The 25,838-nt window shown below is 42.9% G+C and overlaps 1 protein-coding gene across 1 annotated transcript; it reads right to left on the reverse strand.

The window, feature by feature from the left end:
- Positions 1-1,116: 1,116 nt before the first annotated feature.
- Positions 1,117-18,222, reverse strand: marchf11 (membrane-associated ring finger (C3HC4) 11). The gene is made up of 4 exons (XM_085804157.1): positions 17,830-18,222; positions 9,827-9,982; positions 4,093-4,285; positions 1,117-1,619 (listed from the first exon to the last, which is right to left on the reverse strand). The coding sequence occupies exons 1-4, from the start codon at positions 18,220-18,222 to the stop codon at positions 1,297-1,299; spliced, it is 1,065 nt and encodes a 354-aa protein (XP_085660283.1). The 3' UTR covers positions 1,117-1,296.
- Between the last annotated feature and the right edge of the window lie 7,616 nt (positions 18,223-25,838).

Genomic DNA, 25,838 nt, shown 5'->3' on the forward strand with positions numbered 1-25,838 from the left:
CAGGCATCTAGGAATGGAAGGTTTCACTGCCTTTTACTAAGTGTTTGCTAATGTGTGACTGATGAGCATTACATCTGCATTTGAATGCAACCTTTTGTTTTGTATTTGGTACAAACTACACAGAGAAAGTTACAGGTTGTTGATTTCAAGAAGAGTTTTCCATGAAGTCCCTGATCTGTTTGAACCCACAGAAACCTAAAGGTAAAGGTAAAGCTTCATTCATTATCAGTCTATTTGTAGAAATTGGAAATTGTGCAGTTACATATCAGTACCGTTCAATTAAATTATAGGAAACTTATGGCACTGGAAAAGAAATCGTTACCAAAATATCCAAAGATATTTTCAAGGTACTTTGTGTCAGCACACATCAACCTTAATGCTGCATTCATGTCATGTGGTAACTTCTGCAATCACCAGTCAACATCCCAGTCAGGATTATAGGAAACTCTGAATCTCCACAAATTCAACCTGAATTTTACTCAAAAATAACTGCAGAAGCCATAAATCAGCTAAAGTCCATCAATTACTGTCAAATAAACCATCGTGAAATGGGATTATCACATTACCAGCGCCTGTAAATCTGGTTATCTTCCACTTCTATCACTTCCCTCAGTCCCACATGACATGAGTGCTGCACCTTGGTGTGGGAAACAGGGGAGCACCAACACCACATGTGAGCTGATTTTTAACCGTTGCACTGCGAAAACTCAAAATCTTACTTATCTCTTGTCTTATTTGTAGTCAAACAAATCTCATTCTACTTAAAATAAGACTCATCACATTAAAAAGCAGCTTGTTTTTAGACACTTTTTATGTCTTTCAAGCATATTTTCACTTAAAATAATCTGATAGTGGAGCAAGTTTTTCTTTCTTATTTCAAGCACAAAAAAAATTCCTTTCACTGGCAGATTTTTCTACATATTTCAAGTGAAAATTATCTAAAAACAAGTAAATTTTTAGGTGATGAGTCTTATTTTAAGTGGAAAGAGATTTGTTTTGACTAGAAATGAGACATTTTGATATGAAATAAGACAAATATTCTTGGAAAGATTTTGAGTTTTTGCAGTGTGGGATTGTTTTGAGGACCGGCCTCAGAGCAGAAAAACAACTGTATTTTTTAAATTTATTTTCTTAGGAAAATCGTAGTAGGAAGAGAAAAATCTGCAAAGAAACACAAAGAGATTGTGTATAATCCCAGCGAAGCTCAGGTTGTTGTGCCACCGAGTACAAACCATCAGATGTTTTATTCCTGCATAAATACCAGCCCCACCCTCAAGCCCCGCCCCCGCTCGGCGTTTAGACCGATGTCACACGAATGACGACCTCTCCTGAGTCACTGTCCTGGCTGAGGTTGTTCCGGGCCAGCAGGCCGGGGCAGAACGGGGCCAGACACAGGCAGCTCCACGGCCGCGGGCCCAGCTGCGTGGACTGCAGGGGGCTGCTGGGGCCGAAGGTAACCAGGGGCAACCAAAGCGTCCTGGGGGCCAACGAGGAGTGGCCGGTGCTCGTCTCCTCCATGTCCTTGGCCTTGTCGTAGCTCTGAACGTCCCAGTGGAGGTTGACGGCCCGCCAGCGCATGAAGACTTTGTAAACCGCCGCCCCCTCGTGGACAATCAAGCCTGTTACAACCAGAACAGACAGACATCAATAATGAGAGCGAGAGCGTGAGTCAGCTGCCCCATGCATGTGTCCTTACACTGCAAAAACTCAAATATCTTACCAATAATATTTGTCTTATTTCTAGTCAAAATGTCATTTCTAGTCAAAACAAATCTCATTCTACTTAAAATAAGACTCATCACATAAAAAGGTAGCTTGTTTTTTGGCAATTTTTACTCCTTTCAAGCATATTTTCACTTGAAATAAGTAGAAAAATCTGATAGTGCAGCAAGTTTTTCTTTCTTATTACAAGCACAAAAAACGTGCTTTCACTGGCAGATTTTTCTACTTATTTCAAGTGAAAATACGTTTGAAACAAATGAAAATGATATAAAAACGAATACATTTTGAGGTGATGAGTCTTATTTTATGTGAAAAGAGATGAGTTTTGACTAGAAATGAGACATTTTGACAAGAAATGAGACAAATATTCTTGGAAAGATTTTGAGTTTTTGCAGTGTAGGGGGCGTTTACAGCAGATCCACATCAGGCAAGTTGTCTTTTCAAAATAAGAGTAGTGACAGATATAATGACGTTAGCTGAGAGTATCAGAGAGGCAGAGCAGAAGTTTTATAACCAGATGGATCAAAAAGTAAGAGAGATATTCTGTCATTTATAATGATCACTTTAACACAGTGGTTCAAAACCTTTTTTAACTCGTGACCCCATTTTAACATCACAAATTTCTGGCGACCCCCCGTCAATCAACATGCGCCAGCTCCGATATTTTTCTACGCTGCTTTTTATTTGAACTCAATTTATATTTGAGAAAGTGAAAGTATAGAATACAGTTTTTTAAGAATGTGTGTAGTGTTTTTAATCATAATTTCAGAAAGAATAATAATAAGTTAAAAAAAATTTTTTATCAGTAGGGGAGAGTGGGGTAATTTGTGCCATGGGGCAAGTAGTTCCACCCCTGTTATCTAGAAAACTATAGAAGAAGTTGGTCATGTGACCACATATTTTTGAAGAGGCATCCATTTCACTCATCCTATCAAGAAGGGAGACACATGGCTTGAGAGGAAAGCACATTTATGTTCAAAAAACAAGTTTTTGCCCTCCAAAGTAAAATTTCTATGATCAAGGTTTTTTGATTGCCGTGTTTGAACAATTATAGATAACTTTGAAAACAGTTCACACATGTTTTAGTGCTTTATTAAGCTACACCATGAGTCTATGCAGTTAGCATGATGCCAGCTCAAAACAGCTGGGGAATCCTTTTTTCTCAAAATGCTGGGCTTGGGGTAATTCGTGCCAAAGGGCCTGGGTTAAGTTGTGCCAGTGGCAGTGCTGTCTGTGTATAGGAGAAACATGGCAGTGGGCACGGATTTGCTTGAAACTTAACATGTGTGATGAGGGACCGCCCCTGAACACACCTGCCCAGTCTGGTTGTGCTCGTAGCCTAGTGGATGAACAAAACATTGCGTTTCTTTGCGCCACAGCCCCCAGCGTGCCTCAGGCCTCCACGACTGCATGGGGACAAGCGAGGGCCCGATCATCGCTGCTTCTGGCTTTAATTTTGTATTGAACGTCTTGCTTTTATATAGCATTAACATTTGTGAGATTAAAATCATCTGTTTTACTTCAATTATCAATGGCACAATTTACCCCAGTGAATTCTCTCTAATGGCACAACTTACCCCGCACCGGGGGCAAGTTGTGCCAGATTTTTTTTTTTTTTTCTAAAGCTATATTTCTGAAACAGTTGATTTAAGATTCAAAGTGATTGTTCCCAGGGATGCACAACATCCTAAACTATATGTGCATATATTAGTTGGGGGCATTATTATAATCCCCTTGCTTTAAAGGCAATTTAAGTAAAAATTGGCACTACTTACCCCGCTCTCCCCTATCTATTTCATTTTTATCAATTACTAGACATTTCAAGCAACCCCATTTGAACTACAGGCGACCCCACAGGGCTTCCTGACCCCAATTTTCCACGATGGTGGACAATAAAGTTTTATTGTATTGTCTTGTCCTGGTTATAAAATTACAATCTCAACAACAGCGACTGTTGATTGATAACACGCCATCCTTGTTTCACTCACTGTTGGAATAACTAACCTGAAACTAAAGAAAAATGACCAAAATCTAAACATTTTGATTCCAAATGTTCAAATTTATAGAAAATTTAAAACACAGTTTATAAAGAACAATATTTCAGTAAGTGTCAGTGTCAACGACAGTGATTCTCAGCACAGAAAAGTTTCTGCAGAGATGGTAAAGGAAGGTAAACAGGAGCTGCTGGTAGCAAATTCATCAGAGGTTTACTGTCACCATTTTGCTAAAAAAGTGACAAAAAGCTAAATAAAAACAGGGCTCAGGTTGTGCAGTAGCTCGCGGGAGAATCTGCTCATTAAACCATCCTTCATGTATAATTGTCCTCAGGGGACAGGAGGACGGTGTGTGGTGTTTTTTATCCGTCCTCACCTACACACACCAGGTCCATGAAGCCGTACATGCCGTAGCAGATCTGGAAGAGGATGTCGCGGCGCTGCCACACGGCCTGCGGGCTCAGAGCCGACCACAGCAGCCACGAGATGCTGGCCACCAGGAAGAGAGAGCCCAGGAACACGGCGATGATCTGCACCTTCTCCACCAGGGTGATGGTGATGGACTGCCACTGCAGGAGACCAGACAGGACAACAAGTGAGCTGAAGAACATACGTGAATTTTATCGGGGTCATCCCTATGTTCCCCGGGTCCTATGTTCCCCGCTGTGTCCGGACCGGGGAACATAGGACTTTATTTTAGAAAAAGGGTCCTATGTTCCCTGCTTTTCCCCAAAAGGACCAGGGGACCATGCAGTTTTTGTACCCATACCTGGAAGTGGAGTTGTGACTTTGCAGATTTTTGCCTATTTTTGAATGAGAAGTTGAGTTGTGACTTTGAGTGAGAAGTGTAATTGTCCCATTGGCTGGGTTTAGGCAATGAAGAAAGGAGTTGGTTAAGTTTAGTAAAAAGACCAGGTAGAGGCTAGACAGGCCAGATAGATAGAGAGAGTCTAGAAGTAGAGAGAGTCAATCAACCGGCAACAGCGGGGAACATAGGACCCGTTTTTTGAAAAAAGGTCCTATGTTCCCCGGTAACAGTGGGGAACATAGGACCCTTTTTCAAAAAGAGGGTCCTATATTCCCCTATAGGGGAACATAGGTACGCTCCCAATTTATCTTGATGCCATCAGGTCGACGTTACATGCAGCCTCTCAGGAAGACCAGTCGCTATTCTAGGTCTTTTGTGCCTTCTGCCATTAGTTTGTTGAATGCTCAGCTGGCTTCAATTCGATTCAAATTCAAAAGTACTTTATTATTCCGTTAGGAACTTCGATTGCGGAAGGACATCAAAAGTGCAGGAGCAGCAATACAACGATCCACATCCCAATTCCTAACATACCACAGACATACCCAACACAATAATAACACACATTCCTACAACCACACATAAGTACAAATACTTGCAGGAAAGGTTAAAAAAGACACATACAAAGATAAAAATTAGTTAAAAAGGCTTGAAGCTGTAGTTAGTGACAATGTGTTTTTATGTATATTGCCCTACTTATGTATGTATTATACTTATTGTACTTTTATCTTACCTGATCTCAATTTTGCACTGTCTTGCACTTTCCTCCTAAATTGTATGTATGCTTGTGTACGTGATGCGGTTGTCAGCTGTAGAAACAGAATTGCCCTATGGGATAAATAAAGAAATCTCAACTCAACTCAACTCAATACATGAGTCCATTACTTATGTCTTTCTTTCCTGAGCTAAATGTCTCTATTTTTTTTTGCTTATTTATGTATTTAATCATTTCCATATTTATGTCAGTGTTTGTCCTCTGTATTTCGCCGCTGTACCATCTTGTGATGAGCCTCAGTCTTGTTCTGTTCACTTCCTGAGTATCAGCTGAGGTGAGGAGATGAAGCCTGATGTGGGCGGGGCTCGGGGTGATTGACACACAGACTGTAGAGTTCACCTCAGCTCTTTCAGCTCTTTGTTTCGGGTTTTACCGCCCACAGGTTACAGTGATAGGTAACACTTTAATTAACGTTAGTTCGTACATTATTAAGCATTAATACATACATTATTATGTATTACTTAGGATTAGGAAACACATTAATTAATGTAGCCTATTAGTAAGCAGTTAATTAATGTTAACTACTCAAAGTTAGTTAACAAATGTAAAAGTTGAATTCAAGATTCAAGAAGTATATTTGTACATACATTGTGAAAATCTTGAGTTGGGTGGGTGCTCCACAATATGCATAATAAATTAAAAAGAGACAATAAATAAATGACAATACTAAAACCTATAAGGTTTAAAGGGAAGTTAAAAGAATCCAGACCAGCTTACAAGGCCACAACAAGAATCCATCGTCCATTTGGATTGATTGTTATAGGTTGTTTTATTTAGTAGTCTGGCAGCTTGGGGGAAAAAACGTTTTTTCAGCCTGCTTGTGCTATAATGTAATTAGTTATCATTATGTATGCATTACTCAGCTTTAATTAAGACATTAGTTTATATATTAATGCTTAATAATGTACTAACTAACGTTAATTAAGGGACCCTTATTGTAAAGTGTTACCCTGTTATATTCACAAACCTGGTCAACAAACCCAGTGCATTTCTCTTTAGTCTTTGCTTACAGTAAATAAGCCATGCTACTGGCCCTATAGGCAGCCAGCAGTCTGACCACAGCTGGAAAAAACCTCATCAGCCACAACAGGACAGAGAAGCTGCTGCAGCTCGACATGATCTCCAAAAAAAAAGATAAAGGTGGCAAAGAAGAGGAAGAAGATGAAGAAGTGGGAAGACGCTGGAAGAGAAGAGGGAGGAGGAAACACGTGTTTGTCGAGATTAAATCAATAAGAAGAGAAAACAGGAAATGGAAGAGGAAGGCAGAAGAAGGGAGAGTAGAGAATCGGCTTGATGAAATAACTTGGAAACAGGAAACGATGGTGATAAAGAAGGAGAAGATGAAGATGATGATGGTGATGCTGGTTTTCAGACTGTGTGGACCGAAGGCAGAGCCTCAGCTGTGTGTTTGCTCAGTCTGCCAATGACTCAAGTCCCATCTGGAGCAAACAGATCTGAAAAAGGGGTCCAAATGTTCTGCTGCCACAGAGACGACGACGACGATCCAAGGACGGAGATATTTATAACGAGCCTCGGTCTGTTTCGGCTTCGCAGGAACCCGACGAATCCAAACCGGGACGGTCCAACGCCTCGTTATCTGTGAACACTGTGGAGAAGACTCGGTGCTGCTCCGACACAAAGATGGAGGACGATTGAGAAAATCAGAGCACAGGAGGAAGACATTCAAAAATCTATAGTCAGTAATGAGGCTGATGGAGTCTGACTCTTCCCACAATGCATCCTGTCTGTGTCTTTCACTGGTTTAGGTCATCGCTTGAGACTTTTCCACAATAAAATGTCTAAAAACAACCCGAGTGCTGTTCCTCCATCAGCTCTCAAACCAGAGGAATCTGTGGGTTTATAATCGTGGTGATGCTGTGTTTCATTGGTCGCCTGTCGATGATGTAATTACCTGTAAAATGAGCATGAGTCTGATAAAAGAAGTCACATTTTTAAAGGAATAGTTCAACATTTTGGCAAATTGGTCCATTGCCATAATCTCTATAGTCATAGCAGTAGGTTCGTTACCTTTAATTGTCGGTGCAAGCTGTTTTTAGAACGGCGGAGCAGAGCCGCAAGCTGCTCAGAGCTATACGGTACGGAGGCTAATGGGATTTCTTGGTTTCCCTCATCAAACTCATCAAATACACAATCCAACAACTCCACAACGCTCTGGTGGACAAGTTGTGACCTGCACATTCACCACGCTATGAGATAATAACACAACGTTACCAGACAGAGTTGTTTTAGAGGGAAATTCATGCAAAACAGCTGATGCGCGTTGCCTTCAGGGACAGTTTTTCAGCAGCAGTCTCTGTATTTCCCTCTAAAACAACTCTTCTAAAAATAGCTTGCACCGACAATTAAAGGTAACGAACCTACTGCTATGACTATAGGGATTATGGCAATTTGCCAAAATGATGAACTATCCCTTTAAGGATTCACCTTTCTGCACTTCACTCGTTTTCAGGGGTTTTCAAAAGTAATCTAAGGATTTTACTTGCAGCAGGGCACTCATTGGATGATTCAGCTGCAGGTGAAAAAACCCTCCTGAACATCTGGATCATCAGTTAAACGATCTGAACAAAGGTTCAACAGCTGCTTCAGATCCAAATCACTCTGTTTCCTGTTTTAAGTGAGATTATGTTAGTGTGTGCACAGGTTTGGTTTTCTCCTTCCTCCTTAAGTTCAGCTGTTATTCTGGCAACACCTCCGCTTGTGTTAAAACTTGAATCACATTTACAAAGGTCAGTGTGTATTTGGGTGTGTGTGTCTGTGTGTGTATCAGGGGCAGATTTGTCCACTTATTCCTACATTGTAAAGCCATAAGTCATTCATTAAAAAAACAATCATTCACAGGGGCTGAGCAGAAGGAGATAAATGGAGATAATCATCACAGAGATATTCACATCAATATTGGGGGTTTTGAAGCTGATTTCCTGAAGTGATCCGTTCTGCAGGATCCGTCCTCTGACAGATGCAGGTGGGTTTATGTTGTTGTCAGTTTGCCCAGAGAACTGCTTTTATCACCACTTCAGCTCCATGCGGCTGAGCTGAGAAAAAGCTGTGAATATTTCTGAACATCAGTTTTCAGCGGTGGAGTCGATGACAACTCTCTAGACTCATGTTTACTCCGTCTACAGGACAGAGACTCTGTTGGACATCTTCTAGGGTGAACTACGCTACATCTCTTTTCACAGCTGCACAAAGTGTTTCTAGAAAACGCTGCAAACAGAGACTTCAAGATGTCACCAGATAATGATTAGTCATCATCAAACAGGCCTGAGGGACCTCAGAGTCCGTCAGTGGCCCTCATCAAGATGACTCTGATGATCTTGAGGCGTCATCTTTGAAAAGACTGATGATCCATGTACACCAGCTGATGATCTGTAAACTGTCAAAGTCAGGACACAATCTGTTTGTGTTAAAGCTCCATACAGTATAAAGGTAGATGTTTGTGTTAAAGCTCCATACAGTATAAAGGTAGATGTTTGTGTTAAAGCTCCATACAGTATAAAGGTAGATGTTTGTATTAAAGCTCCATACAGTATAAAGGTAGATGTTTGTGTTAAAGCTCCATACAGTATAAAGGTAGATGTTTGTATTAAAGCTCCATACAGTATAAAGGTAGATGTTTGTGTTAAAGCTCCATACAGTATAAAGGTAGATGTCCATGTGTAGTGTGATTATAAAGCAGCTCTAGGTTCTATATTAATACTGTGAAAGTATCAAAGCCTCAGTCCACAGAGAAATGCACACAGCCTGTATTCAGAAACTGAGCCTTAAAACCAGCCGTCAGGACTTCCTGTCACTTTGTGATGTCACAACTAAGCCCCGCCCCCTCACCACCTGGACAACACCATCCATAAACTTTGCAGGATTTGGTTTCTCTGAGTGTTTTATTCTGAAATCTGCTCTGTTTTTTTTATTGAATCACTCAAAAATGTGCTGTTGCAGCTCCAAAACTATGGAACGATCTCCCTCAAAACATTAGACTGGCCTCTTCTCTGCCGGTTTTTAAATCTCTTCTTAAACCCTACCTCTTCTCCTTTTGTTCCCTAGTAAGACGTTGGCTTGATTTGATTTGATTTTTTTTATCGTATTTTATTGTTTTTTATTGCATGGCTATTATTTTACCCATTTTATATGCCTTTTAGATTATTTTATCTGTTTTTATATGTAATTTTATGTCTGCTGTGTCTTTATTCCTGATACTATTATTTATTACCCTGTACAGCACTTTGGTCCTCTGTGGATGTTTTAAAGTGCTCAACAAATAAAGTTTGATTGGATTGGATTGAAAAAATAGTCAGTCAATCAGAAGAGAGCCTCCTCGCCTCCTCGCCTCCTCTTCTCTTCTGATTGGCTGTCATTGACCAGTTGTTACACTCCAGAGAGAAGATGGAAAACTACACTGAGATGTTTTTTTTCTAGATCTTCTCATGGATCAACTCTTCAAAATCAAACAAATAAGAAGAGATCAAATGTATTGATGAATCTTCTATAAATCCAAGCCGATGTCTGTTTTACCTGCCACGGTCTCTTCATGTTGATGGCGATGACGTGGAAGCGATAGCAGCAGAGCTCACAGGTCCAGCAGCCGCGCTCGCTGATCCACTTCAGCAGACAGTGTTGGTGGGTGTAACGCACCGAGCCGTCGCACCGACACGGGTTCAACAGGTCGCCCTGGAGACCAGACAGAGGGTTAGGGTCAAGATGGAAGCTAATTAAAAGCCATTAAACTGTAGAACAACAACAACACCAGGAATTTGACTTTCCTATTGTCAAACAGTGTTATCTACTTAATGATCTGTGTTTTTATATTGTTTTACTGCTGGTTTCTGATTGGGTTTTTACTTTTATTGTTAAGTCCGAGCAGGTTTGTGTTCATTTCATCCACCGAACAGCTGAAGAGAAGATTTCCCTGCACTGTCCTTCTGCAAATACCCAACTATTTAACCTGGACACCTGCAGAAAGCAAAGCTACGACTTTGTGCTATATGCTAGCTAGCTAGGATAACAGCTAGCTACCACCAGGGACTTGATATTCACATCTGGTCTCGTTTTTCTCTGATTTGGACCACTCCCTGTGGCGGATCAGATCAAATCAGACCTCAGGATTTTTTAGGAATAAAGACCAAAACTATCTGCCTTTGGATCAATATCAGAAATGTCTCTGTGGTATTAATCATCCATATGTTTTCAAGGTCTATGTGTCAAATTTCCCATCATCTCAAACCTCTGTGTTCAGGGCTCAGTTTGGCCTTTTTTTTTTCTTTTCTTCCTTCCAGCAGGTCGGTCGTACATCAAAGAAAATACACGACTTGTTGGCCACAGGGCTTTTGCCAGCACCGCTCAGATCAATGATCATTTCTCAAAGCTACAGTGCTCACGGATATTAACGGCCGGATGCAGCACGACATTAATCATTACAGCCATATATTTGCTTTTTCTTCCTGGAGGCATTCCTCGAGCAGCCATTACTGCAGCGTTGACCCGCCGGCTGGGCCATGAGTGGCATATTAATAGTATATTAAGGTCAGTGGTCAGCGAGCTCGTTTTTCATCATGTCATATTAACCTTGTGGGTTTAAAAGGACCTGGGAGGCTTTCGCTTGAACGAACTGACACAGGTCAGCTACGCACAAAGGCTGTGATTGATAAAAACCAACATCAAGGACTATTTTAGTACATTTCTGATTTCTCTGAGGCGACACTGACCGAAACGTCCCACAAATTAAAGAACCGCAAAAGGTCGGTGGATTCCTGAGTCTATACAGGACGGACGGCGAGGCCTCGGCTGAAGGACGGAGTGAAAACTGTGTCATCTGCATCTGTTTCTTTGTGACACGGCCGAGATACGGGAACCACAGGGAGTGAGATACAGCAATAAAAACACAATAATGATCTGTTATTAACTCTATCTGTCACTGGGTTGACGGAGATTTCTACCACATCTTCTGGTCTGGACAGACGGAAAGACCACAGAACTGGTCTACAAATCGTGAAACGGAGCTTAATAATAAATGAGTTAATAAAAAGGCTTCAGCTCAAGGTGTCCTTACATATGGAAGCGTATTGCATTCACTTGAATAATTTAAAAAAATCCTGTTTTTCTGAGTAATTTATTTTTTGGTTGGTTTTTTGTTTTTTTTTATCCTGTTTTTCTGACAAATTTTTTTCTGTTTTTCGTGGTATTTTCTGATTTCAAAATAAAGGTGCTACATCAGACTGTTCTGATATTTTCTGAGTGATGTACACTCTGGTGGAGGTGGAGTCCTGTAATAACAGGTCGTTTCCTTTCAATATAAATCTGAATTTACAGGGAACACAGTGAAAATAAGAGAAATGAGTAGGGTTTTCCTTTGAAAATCGACAATAGCTCGACTGTATTTCTTGTGGAGCATATCCATGGATGTATCTCATGGATCTAAGATGTAATAGATCCGTGATGAAGTGGAGGCTTGACTGCAGGAGGCTTGACTGCAGCGGTTAAAAACGTTACTTGCAGGTGGGAGCTTCTCACGGGATTTTGAAATTTCGTAAAGTCAGAAATAAAATTACTTTTACAAACAGGAGGAAAAAAAGAGTCAGAAAAACAGAAAGAAATTAAAAAAAAAAATAATAATAATAATTACTCAGAAAAACTGAAATAATTACCCCGAAAAACAAACCAAAAAATTACTTACTCAAGTGAATGCAATACGCTTCCGTACTTATATGCATATTTAAGAGCTTTCAACAGAAAAGCTCAGAAGTAAGGAATCGTCAGGAACTGCAAAACAATCTACCGAACTTATTGGAGCTTAGCCGAAGAGGACTGTGAGGTGTGTGGTTGAAAGCTCCAGAAAAGCCTAAAAGGTGAGTTCATTTCAGATTTCACTTGCAAACAAAGTCATCTTCTTAAAGAGTTGAATATAACCTGCTGCAGCCTCCGAGGAGAAGCTATAGAGCTCAGAGCGTTTGGGTTTTGTGGTTAACAATGATCTGTCACGTTCAAGTAAAATTCAACGGTTAATCAAACGGCACCAGTTTCTGAAGGGACGGGGTGATCTGATTTGATTTGGATCCCCATTAGCTGGTGCAATACACATCAACTATTATTTCTGGGGTCAAAACCTTCCACTGATGCTGATCTTTAAAGGGATAGTTCAACATTTTGGCAAATTGGCCAATTGCCATAATCCCTATAGTCATAGCAGTAGGTTTGTTACCTTTAATTGTCGGTGCAAGCTATTTTTAGAGCGGCAGAGTGGAGCGGCGAGCTGCTCAGAGCTACACTACTGAGGCTCATGGGATTTCTTTGTTTCCCTCATCAAACTCATCAAATACACAATCCAACAACTCCACAACGCTCTGGTGGACAAGTTGTGACCTGCACATTCACCACGCTATGAGATAATAACACAACGTTACCAGACAGAGTTGATTTTCAGGGACAGTTATTCATCAACAGTCTCTGTATTTCCCTCTAAAACAACTCTGTCTGGTAACGTTGTGTTATTATCTCATAGCGTGGTGAATGTGCAGGTCACAACTTGTCCACCAGAGCGTTTTGGAGTTGTTGGATTGTGTATTTGATGAGTTTGATGAGGGAAACCAAGAAATCCCATGAGCCTCTGTAGCGTAGCTCTGAGCAGCTCACGACTCTGCTCCACCGTTCTTTTTTTTTAAAGGTAACGAACCTACTGCTATGACTATAGCGATTATAGCAATGGGCCGATTTGCCAAAATGTTGAACTATCCCTTTAATAAAAGCCTCGTTCTCACTCCATCAGCTCAGACGAGAATATTCAAAGTGTCAGATTTCTGCTTGGCAGTTTTTCTGATCACTTGGTGAGCCCTGTGGCCTCGTATCAAAATCAAATATCAGTCTGGACCCGGAGGCAGAGCTATTAGATTAACTCTGCTAATCGGCTGTAGCCCACGTTCAGGAGACAGGATATTCACTTAGGCCTTTACCGCCCTGACTCCTTCTCTTTCCTTTGAGCTCTGCTGGGGGTGGGGGGATGAATCGGCCGCACTGTCACGGACCAAACAGGCCTGCCTGCGGGGTGTCAGGTTTCAGACACGGTTGGACAGAGCGTCCATTTGTCCCTGCTGGTCCACACGGGTGTCCACCCAGCTCCAGGAAGACGTGCAGACAGCGAGACTGAGACTGACGCATCGCTTCTTCGGTTGGATGCTTAATGCACAGAGATTATGAGTCAGCCGTGACACTGTGGATGGAGTCTATGAAGAGCTGAGCTTGACTCTGGTCACACGTCGTGAACTCTGACAATACAACATGTAACAGATGGATTGGATGAATATTGTTTTTTTTAAATCCAAATTTGGGTTGGAATTTATCTAGATTTATTAAAGTTGCTGTTAAAGGTCCAGTATTGTAGAAAATGTGATGCTCTACCTGTCATCTTATTTAATTAAGTCGTCAGTGTTCAAGGTGGTTCATGCATATTTAAAAAGAAAATGCACACAGTCTGCTTTAAGAAAACTGAGCCTTTAAACCAGCTTTCAGGACTTCCTGTGACTTTGTGATGTCACAACAAAGCAGTCGCTGCCTCTCTTCTGATTGGCTCACCCACAGAAGCTTGAGAGAGCATCTGTAAAACTGCACTGAAATGATTTCAAATATATCTTCTTATGGTTAATGAAACAAAAAATACTAGTAAAGTGTAAAACATTGTTTATTAAAATATAAAAATATAAAATTGAGCTTGCTGGTACGCTATTCTAATGTGTAATCCTTTTTTTATTGTAATAGTTGTTATTATTAGCATGACTCTGCGTGAATCTTTCTGCTGTGTATTTTACTGTTGTTTATGTCTTGTTGTCTTTTTAATATCTTTTCAAAGTAACACTGCATTAAAGAGTATACTTAAATTTTAGTTTTTGTACTTGTGCAATGACAGTAAAGGTTTTCTGATTGTGGAAAATGCTAAAATCTCACATTTTCAGAAAGACTTTAGAAATGTTCTTGATGCTCTTATGAAAAGCTCCAACCGAGGAGCTGATGACACAGCTGGCAGCTCTTTAAACCGCAGCACTGCCTTTGATTTACTACTGAATTTGCAAACCACAGCTAAGCAGAGAAGTGAATTTACACTGAAAAGTGGTTGCGATGCTTTACAGAGTATCAGCATCTGCTGCTCTGATCTGATCTGATTGGTGGCATCTCATCATCAGCTGTAAAAAGCATAAAACCTGCAGTTTAAAGAGTTTTAAACCCCCACAGAGCGGTGCAGCAGCAGATAGTTCTGCTCCTCTGCACTTTAACATCATCATCGCTGGGTTTTACAGCTGTCAGGACAGAGACACTGATCCTGAATGGAAATGAAGAAGCTACTCAGAAAAATATTACATTTTCACAAAGATAGTGACTCATTATTTCCCTCAGAAGTCATCCGGTGTGGTTCCCGGTGATAGCCTACTGCCGCCTCCCACTAATAGCTGCGTTTTCATGAATCACCGACACGTGACACCTGTTTACAACTGACTGGAAAAGACAGGAACAGGAAGGAGGAGGAGGCCGGTATTGAATTTGTGGTTTTGCTAAAACAGAAAAATATCTACGTCACCACACCGCCACACAGCTGAAATGTTTGCTCTTCCTCTAGAGTGCATGAGGCTACAAAAGGTTCAAGTGTGAATTCCCAAACAACAAATGACAAAAAAAGCAATTAGAGACTGAGTTTAACCTGCTTTGAACTAATGAAACATGTTGGTTGTTGATCCAGTGGAGAGAAGTGAACATTTATCTTATTTTAACCAACTCACCCATGACCCAGTGAAATCCAACTCTGCACGTCTAACAAGTGTCACCCTGACAGTTTATAGGAAGTCGTTGGCCTGGTTAGCAGTCACACTCCCTCTGTACTGGCTAGTTGTGGTTTCAACTTTACTGATATTGCACGGTGTGTCAGTTCATTAGAGGACGGTGCACGAGCAGTGGTGGACAGTAACGGAGTAAATTTACTTGAGTAGTGTACTTAAAGTGAAATTCCGGCGTAAGTGTAAACCATGGTCAAACACACCGTAACACCGAGTTAGACCCCCCCTCGAGAGATCAATTTGCCCGACCGCTACATTCACGAGATCCACCAACTTCAGCAAATACCGCAATATCGCCACACACGGCGCTGTCCGGATCCACTGTCTGACCGCAACCAAAACGCCACCATTTGCCCAAAATAATGCTCAGAACTGCACCAAATGTCATCAATAGTACACACAGAGTCCCAGCACGTAGTACGAGTTGTCAAACATCTGCTAGCTTTGCCTGTTTTCTTTAGCAAGGAGATGCAACTCAACTCACCTACTTCTCCTCCGGGAGCCGCTTGTTGGTGAGGAAGCCCTGACGAGTCGATCACCGAGTGCACCGGAGTTCCGCAGCTCAATCAACAATTACCTCATGGAAATACAATCAGAGTTTTTTTTTTTTTTATATCTTGCATATCACTTTATAACTATTATTATCGAGTGCTGGCCACGATATAGGCGCAAATGAGCATTTTTAAGAGCTGCGGAACTCCGGTGCACTCGGTGATCAACTCGTCAGGGCTTCCTCACCAACGAGCGGCTCCCGGAGGAGAAGTAGGTGAGTTGAGTTGCATCTCCTTGCTAAAGAAAACAGGCAAAGCTAGCAGATGTTTGACAACTCGTACTACGTGCTGGGACCCTGTGTGTACTATTGATGACATTTGGTGCAGTTCTGAGCATTATTTTGGGCAAATGGTGGCGTTTTGGTTGCGGTCAGACAGTGGATCCGGACAGCGCCGTGTGTGGCGATATTGCGGTATTTGCTGAAGTTGGTGGATCTCGTGAATGTAGCGGTCGGGCAAATTGATCTCTCGAGGGGGGGTCTAACTCGGTGTTACGGTGTGTTTGACCATGGTTTACACTTACGCCGGAATTTCACTTTAAGTACATATCCAGAGGATTTGTAGCCTGCTGCTCCGCTCCGCCGTTCTAAAAACAGCTTACACCGACAATTAAAGGTAACGAACCTACTGCTATGACTATAGAGATTATGGCAATGGGCCAATTTGCCAAAATGTTGAACTATCCCTTTAAGTACATATCCAGGGGATTTGTACTTTACTTGAGTATTAGATTTCTTTGGTACTTTGGTATTTCTCTTACTTGAATCCATTTCCAAGACAAATATTTTTACTTTTACTCGAGTTAATTTCTAGGAAGGCTGAAAAGTACTTGTTACTTTCAGGTCTGCTCTTTATTTTATTTTTTTTTCTAAAATCCTATTGGACACAAGCTGTGTTTGTCAAAGAAGGAAACCCTGACCCCTAAAAGCAGCACATCAGTGCAGCTGCTTTCAAAGAGTTCATTCTCAGAAACAAGAGTTAAAAGGTCCTTACATTCATTTAGAAAAAATTATAGTAATTCATTGATGTGAAAAATAAGAAATTTACTCTTACTCTCACTTAAAGTAAATTTAAAAGCATGTACTTTTGGATACTTAAGTACCTTTAAAAGCAAGTACTTTTTTTTACTCTTACTCGAGTAACATGTCGACTGAGCTACTTTTACTTGTAACGTAAGTAAATTTTGACCAGTAGTATTTGTACTCTTACTCAAGTACTGGGGTGGAGTAGCCTACTCTGTCCTTCTCTGTGCACGAGTCAGGAGAACTTGGTGCCAGCTGCCCTATATGCCTGTGAGTGAGACCAGACCATAATGAATGAATGAATGCATGATTTTACAAAGTGTAGTAGTGGTGTGACTTGGTGTTTTGTGATGGTGAACTGTTCCTCTCAAGGACCCATGAAGGTTTTCCTGCTCAGCTGCTGTGTCGCTGTCGCTGTCCGTGGTGCTGAAGCCACTGCACCAAGGTCAGGCCTTATGGAAATGTGACTTTTTCCCCTTCTTTTTACACTTTCATAGCTTTTTTTTCTGGTGTTTTGATTTTAGTTCGTCAAACATAAGAGTCCAGGTTTGTTCTGGAGCTGACTCTGATTGGCTCTCCTCGCTAAACAAGGTATCATCTTGAAATCAAGAAGTCCAATCAGGCCAGTTTCAGAGTGTGACCTGTGAAGCCTCCACTCAGCAGGTTTACCTCATTTTAATTAGATGGTGTTGCTGCTGTCAGCCAATCACAGTGCAGCACTGGTGAGGACTGTTCCCTCACTTCCATCCAATTTAAATGCCTATACCCTAACATGCAATATTATCCCCTTTTATTTTATTATAATTAGCAAGAAATGTGAATATCTTTTAACTCTGCTGTGTATTTGTTCATGTCTTGTTGTCTTTTTAGTATCTTTTCAAAGTAACACTGCATTTAAGAGTCTCTACTTCAAGTTTTTGTACTTGTGAAGGTTTTCTGATTAGCATGTGACCTGTGAAGCCTCCACTCAGCAGGTTTACCTCATTTTAATTAGGTGTTGTTGCTGCTGTCAGCCAATCACAGTAGCTACATCACTTCCATTCAATTTAAATGCGACGATTCACAAAACAAAGAAAGAAAAAAAACAGATGTGAGAGCAGCTTCAACCTGCATGTCAGGGAACATGTTACCTGCTCTGCGCCCTGGAAGCAGATCCTGCAGCTGGGAGTGGGGATGCAGGTTTCGCTGCTGCAGTTTGAATGCATCGCCGGCTGCTGCGTCTTGCAGGATGACGAGCCCCCGACCGCCCCGTCCTCACCGGAATAATCCCCCCCGTTGTCCTCCTCCTCCTCTCCATTGAATGTCTCCGCGGTGCATGAGTCTCCTCCGTCCTCCTCCTCCTGCTCCTGCTGTCTCCGCTCCGTCTCGTCCTCATGGTCGGGATGCGGAGGAGGAGGAGGATGAGGATGTCCTTGGGAGCCGTGCGGTTCTTCGCCTCCTCCTTCCTCCTCCTGCTCCCAGGTGTGGCGGATGGTGGCAGTGCCTCCACAAGCTGGACCCGCCTCTCCCTCCTCTGTGCTCATAATACAATGAAAAGTCGAAATAAAATTGCATAGATGCCCAGTGCAGCACAGTATCCACCACCCAACCCACAGCCAGTAGCTACCACCGTGATGTGATGTGATGTGATGTGATGCTGCCTCCAGGCTCCCAGATCACGGTCGCTCGCTGTCGGGAGAAGAAAAAGCCGATGATCCGTTCCCGCGGATACCGAACCGAGCCGTGCTGCTGTAGTAGCCGGATCGGACCTACAGAGAGGCAGCAGCAGCAGCAGCAGCAGGCCGGCAGAGCTGCGGATCAGCCGCCTCGGTGCTGCTGCGTGTCCATGCAGCCTCCATGCATCGCAGCAGCGCAGCGGGGATCGACCGTCCTGAAGCGCCGCGGATTCCCCTTCCTCTCCTCCTCTTCCCTTCCTTCCCTTCCTCCCTCTCCGCCTCCGCCTCTTTAGTCCCCACCGAGGAAGCCGTGAGCTGCACAGGGTAAAACCTTCTGAACGGGACAACCCCCCCCCCTGCCCCTTCCACTTCTTCCCCCCTGACCGGGTATAGTCGCCCTGCTGAAGGGCTCTTGAGCAAGAATCCTCCAAGTCAGCAGCAGCAAGTTCTCAATCTCAGATGAAGTCCTCCTCTCATGCAGGAAGCAGAAAAGACCATTTCCCCTGAGAGATGACCAATCAATCACATTATTATCCCATTAATATGATGGAGGAGATAACTTTCCAGACCCGTGCACAGCACAGCACAGCACAGCACAGCACAGCACAGCACTGGTTCTTCACAGCACAGCACACAGCCGCCTGGAGGAGAGAGATGAGCTGCATCACATCCACATCCAGCAGCATCAAGAGGAGGAGGAGGAGGAGGATGGTCAGTCCTCCTACAGGTCACAGGGTTTCCGTAGAGATCACCAGGTCCTGGGAGGAGTCACAGTGTTTCCCTTTCTTAACCTCTTCAGGTGGTTTTGGTGGGAGCGTAGTAGCGTACCTATGTTCCCCGGGTTCTAAGATCCCTCTTTTTGAAAATGGGTCCTATGTTCCCCGTTTTTACCAAAAAGGGTCCTATGTTCCCCGGTTGCAATACATACTGGGGAACACCCTTTTTCTGAAAAAAGGGTCCTAAGTTGTGACCTGCACATTCACCACGCTATGAGATAATAACACAACGTTACCAGACAGAGTTGTTTTAGAGGGAAATACATGCAAAACCGCTGATGCGCGTTGCCTTCAGGGACAGTTTTTCATCAATAGTCTCTGAATTTCCCTCTAAAACAACTCTGTCTGGTAACGTTGTGTTATTATCTCATAGTGTGGTGAATGTGCAGGTCACAACTTGTCCACCAGAGCGTTGTGGAGTTGTTGGATTGTGTATTTGAAGAGTTTGATGAGGGAAACCAAGAAATCCCATTAGCCTCCGTACCCTAGCTCTGAGCAGCTCACGGCTCTGCTCTGCAGTTCTAAAAACAGCTTGCACCGACAATTAAAGGTAACGAACCTACTGCTATGACTATAGGGATTATGGCAATGGGCCAATTTGCCAAAATGTTGAACTATCCCTTTAAGGAGGAGGTTGCAATCGAAGCGTATCAGAATTTTCTGACTATTCTGTCTTCCAGATATCCACTAGGCCGACCGTCGAGTAAGAGGGGTGAGGAGTTTGTACCAGCGATGGGAAAGTTGCCAGTTAAAATCCCCAGACTGCATCAATGAGTAATGATTTTGCCGAGCATCACAAACGTTTGATGAAGGGGAGATGAGGAGGAAACTCAGGCCTCAAATTAACTGGACCAATGTTTTCCTCAGTTTGACACCTTTAGAGAAGTCCTTAAAAAAAAAAAAACACCTCAAAATATCTCAGTTATTGCTACGACCTGCTTTGTTGTTGCCACGTATTTCATTATCAACCTCCAAATGGAGCTGATAATGAAGTTCGAGGAGCTGGCTGAATCATTGTGTTGGAGGACACTGCTTTTCCAAGAAGAATCTTCTCTCTCTCTCTCTCTTTTTTTTTTTTTTTCTTTTGGGCGATGTCTATCGCTTTCCGGGGAGTGGGCCAGTAATGGACTCTAATGCAGCAAAGGAAATTATCCACTCATGTCCAATCACTACCTACGAGGCACCGATCAATACCAGGTCCCCAGGGCTCGGAGGGAGACCGGGCTCGTGCTGAGAGCAGCGAGGGCCGGCCGGCTCAACTGCTGCTACAGCACTGGTTTGGTTTGGGAGGCGGCGTCCCGGACAGGTCATGTGACGTTAAATAGGAAACTTAGGGTTGCCAGGTTGGGAAAAATCCCTTTTGGTAAGAAACAGTATTCAGTATCCGTCACCTGTTTATTTTGATAAACTTCATATTTCAGCGTGTTTCTTTGTCATTTATGATAAAAATCTTCTGAGTTTGAAACCGTTGGACCGATAAAACCAGCTAAATAACACATTTCCCAGGGCAGCAGGAATTATAACAGCAAATATAACAAGATTTCTTTCAAGCACAGCTGTTTAATGCGGCCTCCTGATGATTTAATGAGTTAAAAAGGTCATGTACCAGGCAGCCACTGAGTGATGTTATGACTTTTAACCCTCCTGCTGTCCTCCTGGGTCAAGGAAGGACGAAAGGAAGTTAGTTAGGAAGGAAGGACAAAGGGAAGGAAGGAAGGAAGGAAGGAAGGAAGGAAGGACGAAGGGAAATAAAGAAGGAAGGAAGGATAAAGGGATAGAAGGAAGGAAGGAAGGCAGAAAGGACAAAGGGAATGATGGGAGGAAAGAAGGAAGGGAAAAAGCTAGGGAAAATAGATGGAGGGAGGAAACAGATTGGGTCAAAAAAGACGGAAGAAGGAAGGAAGGAAGGAAGGAAGGAAGGAAAAAAGGAAGGAAGGAAGGACAAAGGGAAAGAAGGAAGGAAGGACGAAGGGAAAGAAGGAAGGAAGGAAGGATAAAGGGATAGAAGGAAGGAAGGAAGGAAAGAAGGACAAAGGGAAAGAAGGAAGGACAAAGGGAAAGAAGGAAGGAAGGACGAAGGGAAAGAAGGAAGGAAGGAAGGATAAAGGGATAGAAGGAAGGAAGGCCGAAGGGAAATAAAAGGTGCGTTCGAGATGAGCCAGGCGTGCGCAGAATCGATCGCCGGTGACCAGCGCACAATGCATGCCGGTTAGATTTGTGTCCGACTTGATCCCGACTTGCTCTGACGTCATGCACGCGCCTGCAACGATAACCTCACGAGATCAAGGCGGCCGCAGTTTTTAGAGCCAGGCGCCGCAGTTGCTCTCCACCATAGACTGTAAAAAGAATGGACGTAGCGTCCGTGACGTCACCCATTGGTTTGGGGGAGTCTGTTTTGTGCCGCTACTACGGGGGTTTGAACCGCGCCATGTTGGATTCTACTTGCCATATTTGGAGCGGTGCGGCCGTTGGCCGGCCGAGGGCCCGCCCACTGGCCTCGAAGCAGCGGTCGCCGGACCTGTCACTCAACGGTTCTGCGCCCTAATTGGCCAGAACTTTAAACCTAATAACAGTAAAACGGTAGAGTTTAAAAAAAATTCACCCCCCTCAGAGTGTGTGCGGGGGTAGAAACTATCGGTTGAGACCAAAAAAATGAAATGTACCAGGCTGTAAATATGTTTTTTTAAGCTGTAAAATCGGCTATTTTAACATGGGGCTCAATTGGAGTTGCTCCCTTCTGGAGCCAGCCCCCAGCGACAGCCGAGGGGATTGCAGTTTTTTGAACGCGGAAGTGAGCTTCACTTCTCAGACCGACAACTGCCCCCTTGCTCTCCACCGACTGCTACCGCCTGCAGCCTGCAGGGCATGATGGGAAACGCACCGGATCACGAGCTGATTGGCTCTTAGTTAGGACTGCAAACACTACGTGTTGTTGTATAATGCTAGATTATATGAATTTCATGTTGTAGGCCTATACTGCTTAAAAAAATATTCACACTGAATCAAACTTATATCCTGGGAAATATATTGGTTATTTATTGGACAATTGCAGTACAGCATAAGAAATATATACTTTGGTGACTTCCTGTTTGTATTGACGGCGGCTGGAAACTGTCCGACTTGACTGCAGCTTTCTGTCACCACCCCCTGCTGCTGCCGCCTGCTCTTGCCGACCGTCCAGGCGAGGCGCAGTTCATCTCGAACGAGCCTACTGAAGGAAGGAAGGCAGGAAGGACAAAGGGAATGATGGGAGGAAAGAAGGAAGGGAAAAAGCTAGGAAAGATAGATGGAGGGAGGGAACAGATTGGGTCAAAAAAGAAGGAAGGAAGGAAGGAAGGACGAAGGGAAAGAAGGAAGGATAAAGGGATAGAAGGAAGGAAGGAAGGACGAAGGGGAATAAAGAAGGAAGGAAGGCAGGAAGGACAAAGGGAAAGAAGGAAGGACAAAGGGAAAGAAGGAAGGAAGGACGAAGGGAAAGAAGGAAGGAAGGATAAAGGGATAGAAGGAAGGAAGGAAGGACAAAGGGAACGATGGGAGGAAAGAAGGAAGGGAAAGGGAAGGAAAGAAAGATGGAGGGAGGGAACAGACCAGGTGAACTGGATCAAAAAGAGGAAGGAAGAAGAAGTAAGGACGAAGGGAAGAAAGAAGAAGATTGTGGAAAGAAGGAAGGAAAGAAGCAAGGGAAAAAGGAAGGATGGAGGAAGTGAACAGATTGGGTCAACAGGAGGGTTAACCCAACAGTTTGTCTTATAATTAGCGTGTACAGCTGTAATAAGTTACATAGGAAGCATTAATTCAGCCCAGACTTGGTCCTGATTGGCTGCAATGACTCACAGTTTCACCCCCCTCCCCTCTGGAAGCTTCACAGGAGCATTATGGGAGCTGCTGATTTCTGCCACTTCAGCCCTGTGAGAATTAAATTACAAAGTATCTTGTAGCTTTATAAATAATATAAATACAGGAGCTGTGGAGAATAAATAAATGAAGACGTTGTATCAGACATGGTGCGTGTCTGTCGGCCTTGTGGAACCGGTACACTGCAAAAACTCAAAATCTATCCAAAAATTTTTGTCCTTTTGCTTGTCAAAATGTCTAATTTCTAGTCAAAACTCAACTCTTTCCACTTAAAATAAGATTCATCACCTAAAAATTAACTTGTTTTTACATCATTTTCACTTGTTTCAAACAAATTTTCACTTGAAATAAGTAGAAAAATCTGCCAGTGAAAGCAAGTTTTTTGTGCTCGTAATAAGGAAGAAAAACTTGCTCCACTGTCAGATTTTTCTACTTATTTCAAGTGAAAATCTGCTTGAAAGAAGTAAAAAGTGTCTAAAAACAAACTACTTTTTAATGTGATGTTTCTTATTTTAGGTATAATGAGATTTGTTTTGACTAGAAATTAGACAAATATTCTTAGTAAGATATTTGAGTTTTTGCAGTGTACTGGTCGTCAGACTGTGGAGCTATTTAAAGGGATAGTTCACCCAAAATTCAAATTTCACTCATTATCTACTCACCCTCATGTCGACTAAGAGCTGTGAGAATTTTCAGAGTCCTCCGTTCCTTCTCTGAGTTACGGGGGGGTCCGCGCAGCAGTATTTGTCCCATATAATGGTTGTCAATGGATACCAACTTTCTTCGTCCAAAAAGACACACCAAAAAACATCCAAATACCTCCATACTGCTCGTCTGTAATGTCCCTCTTGTATTGAAGCCCCGACATGAGAAATTGTTCCAAAATTTTTTTTATAAGTCTATATTTCAAGCTTGTTTGTAGCAGAAGCTCCCAGTGTCTCGGTTCACTGCTCTTCCTGTGTCAGTGCAAATGGCCGGTGGAACAATTTCTCACGTCGGGGCTTCAATACAAGAGGGACATTACAGACGAGCAGTATGGAGGTATTTAGATGTTTTTTGGTGTGTCTTTTTGGACGAAGAAAGTTGGTATCCATTCACAACCATTATATGGACAAATACTGCTGCGCGGACCCCCCCGTAACTCAGAGAAGGAACTGAGGACTCTGAAAATTCTCACAGCTCTTAGTCGACATGAGGGTGAGTAGATAATGAGTGAAATTTGAATTTTGGGTGAACTATCCCTTTAAAAGAATGGCCTCCTCCCATGACTTCCACACAGGGCTAATGCCTCTCAGCCACTTGGCCTGCTTCTCTCCCCACGTCGTCCTGATCAATTAGTCTCCTCCTCGCCGTCGGCCTGTCTGCAGAGCCCCTCCTCCTCCTCCTCCTCCTCCTCCTCCTCCTCCTCCGTTTGTTCCTGTCAACTCTGTGCATACGGCGACGTGCCGGCCGGACGGGGGCAAGAGCGCCCTAAACCCCTGAAACCATCGCGCCGCCGCAAACACTACTCTCTCCCAGCCTGCGAACAGGAAGTGGAAAGAGTCTGCACAAAGATAGAGAGAGAGTGGAGGACCACAAACAAATGGGAGTAGGAGTAGCTGAGCTCATTAGAGGGGAGGGCCGGTGTGGTGGGTCAGCAGCATCCTGCTCAAGCACCGATCAGCTTTCCATGACATCATCATCATCATCATCTGCACGAGGCCCCGCGGCCACCGAGCAAGACTGACGTGTCTGAAGAGAACGGGAGCGACCAGGGCATAAACACTCTATGCGGTTGTTTAGGGCCACAGTCGTTAGGTGGGGGGCCACATGATCAGAAAGGTACCGGGGTTCATCAAGTCATTTAAACATCCTGAAGTCTGCATGCACGCTATGAGCTTTATATGTAATGTGAAGTCAATATTCAGCTTCTTTTATCTCACATTTGAGACATTTTGTGAAAACAGAACGGCAGAATGACAACATTTGTGCTCAAAAAGCAATCTTACAAAATGTCATTTTAGACTTGTTTTCTACACGTATCTATTACTGTATTCATATCCTATTTCAAGCACCAAAACAGTTCATTCTCATGATTGAAGGTGTGTTTTCACAAGGGATTTGAATTTTTTCAAAAAGCAGACCTCAAATTTCCAGCATTTGGCCTAAATTATTTCTTTCTACAGTGTTCTAGGACAAATTGGCCTCAGTGTGCTTACAGCAGAGGTTCTAATATTTAGACATAAAACACTTGAGTATTGTTACATCTGCAAGTATCTTAAAAAGATACATTTAAGAAAATATGTAAAAGTCGAGAAAATGGCCTCAAACCTCAGAGGGCATAAACATGTCTGTATTCAGTTTGAAGCAGTGATTTGGTGTTTGCGCTTGTTTAGGGGGCCACCAAAATCCTAGGGCCGGCCCTGGGAGCGACGATGAGCATCATTTCAGACCTGCAGCACCAGACCACGCCAAAGGTTTAAATATGTTAAAGTTACATATTTAAAGGGACAACGAGGAGTTTGTATTTGGTTATAAAGAGTCTCATATTAATGTGGATGAATCTACGTTACCACTTGTTAATGGCACCATTTTCAATATCGTTTTGTCTTTAGTTATATTGATATTATTATTTAGCGGTCGGCTCACCCAGCATTTCCTGGTTTCGGTTTCGTGGACGCTGCCCAGCGGGTCATGGGAATAATGCCGCCGAATCGTGGTTTATGGAACGACGACGGTATCTGATCGTCTTCGAACCTCCGACTTTCATTCTTGATCAATGAAAACATTCTTGGCAAATGTTTTCACTTTCGTCCGTCTTGCGCTGGTCCAAGAATTTCAACGTGTGCGCAGAGGCTCATGGGAAATGTAGTG

Source organism: Trachurus japonicus, chromosome 17 (assembly GCF_045865225.1).
Source record: "Trachurus japonicus isolate A0001 chromosome 17, Traja_1.0".
In the NCBI taxonomy this organism is placed as follows: domain Eukaryota; kingdom Metazoa; phylum Chordata; class Actinopteri; order Carangiformes; family Carangidae; genus Trachurus; species Trachurus japonicus.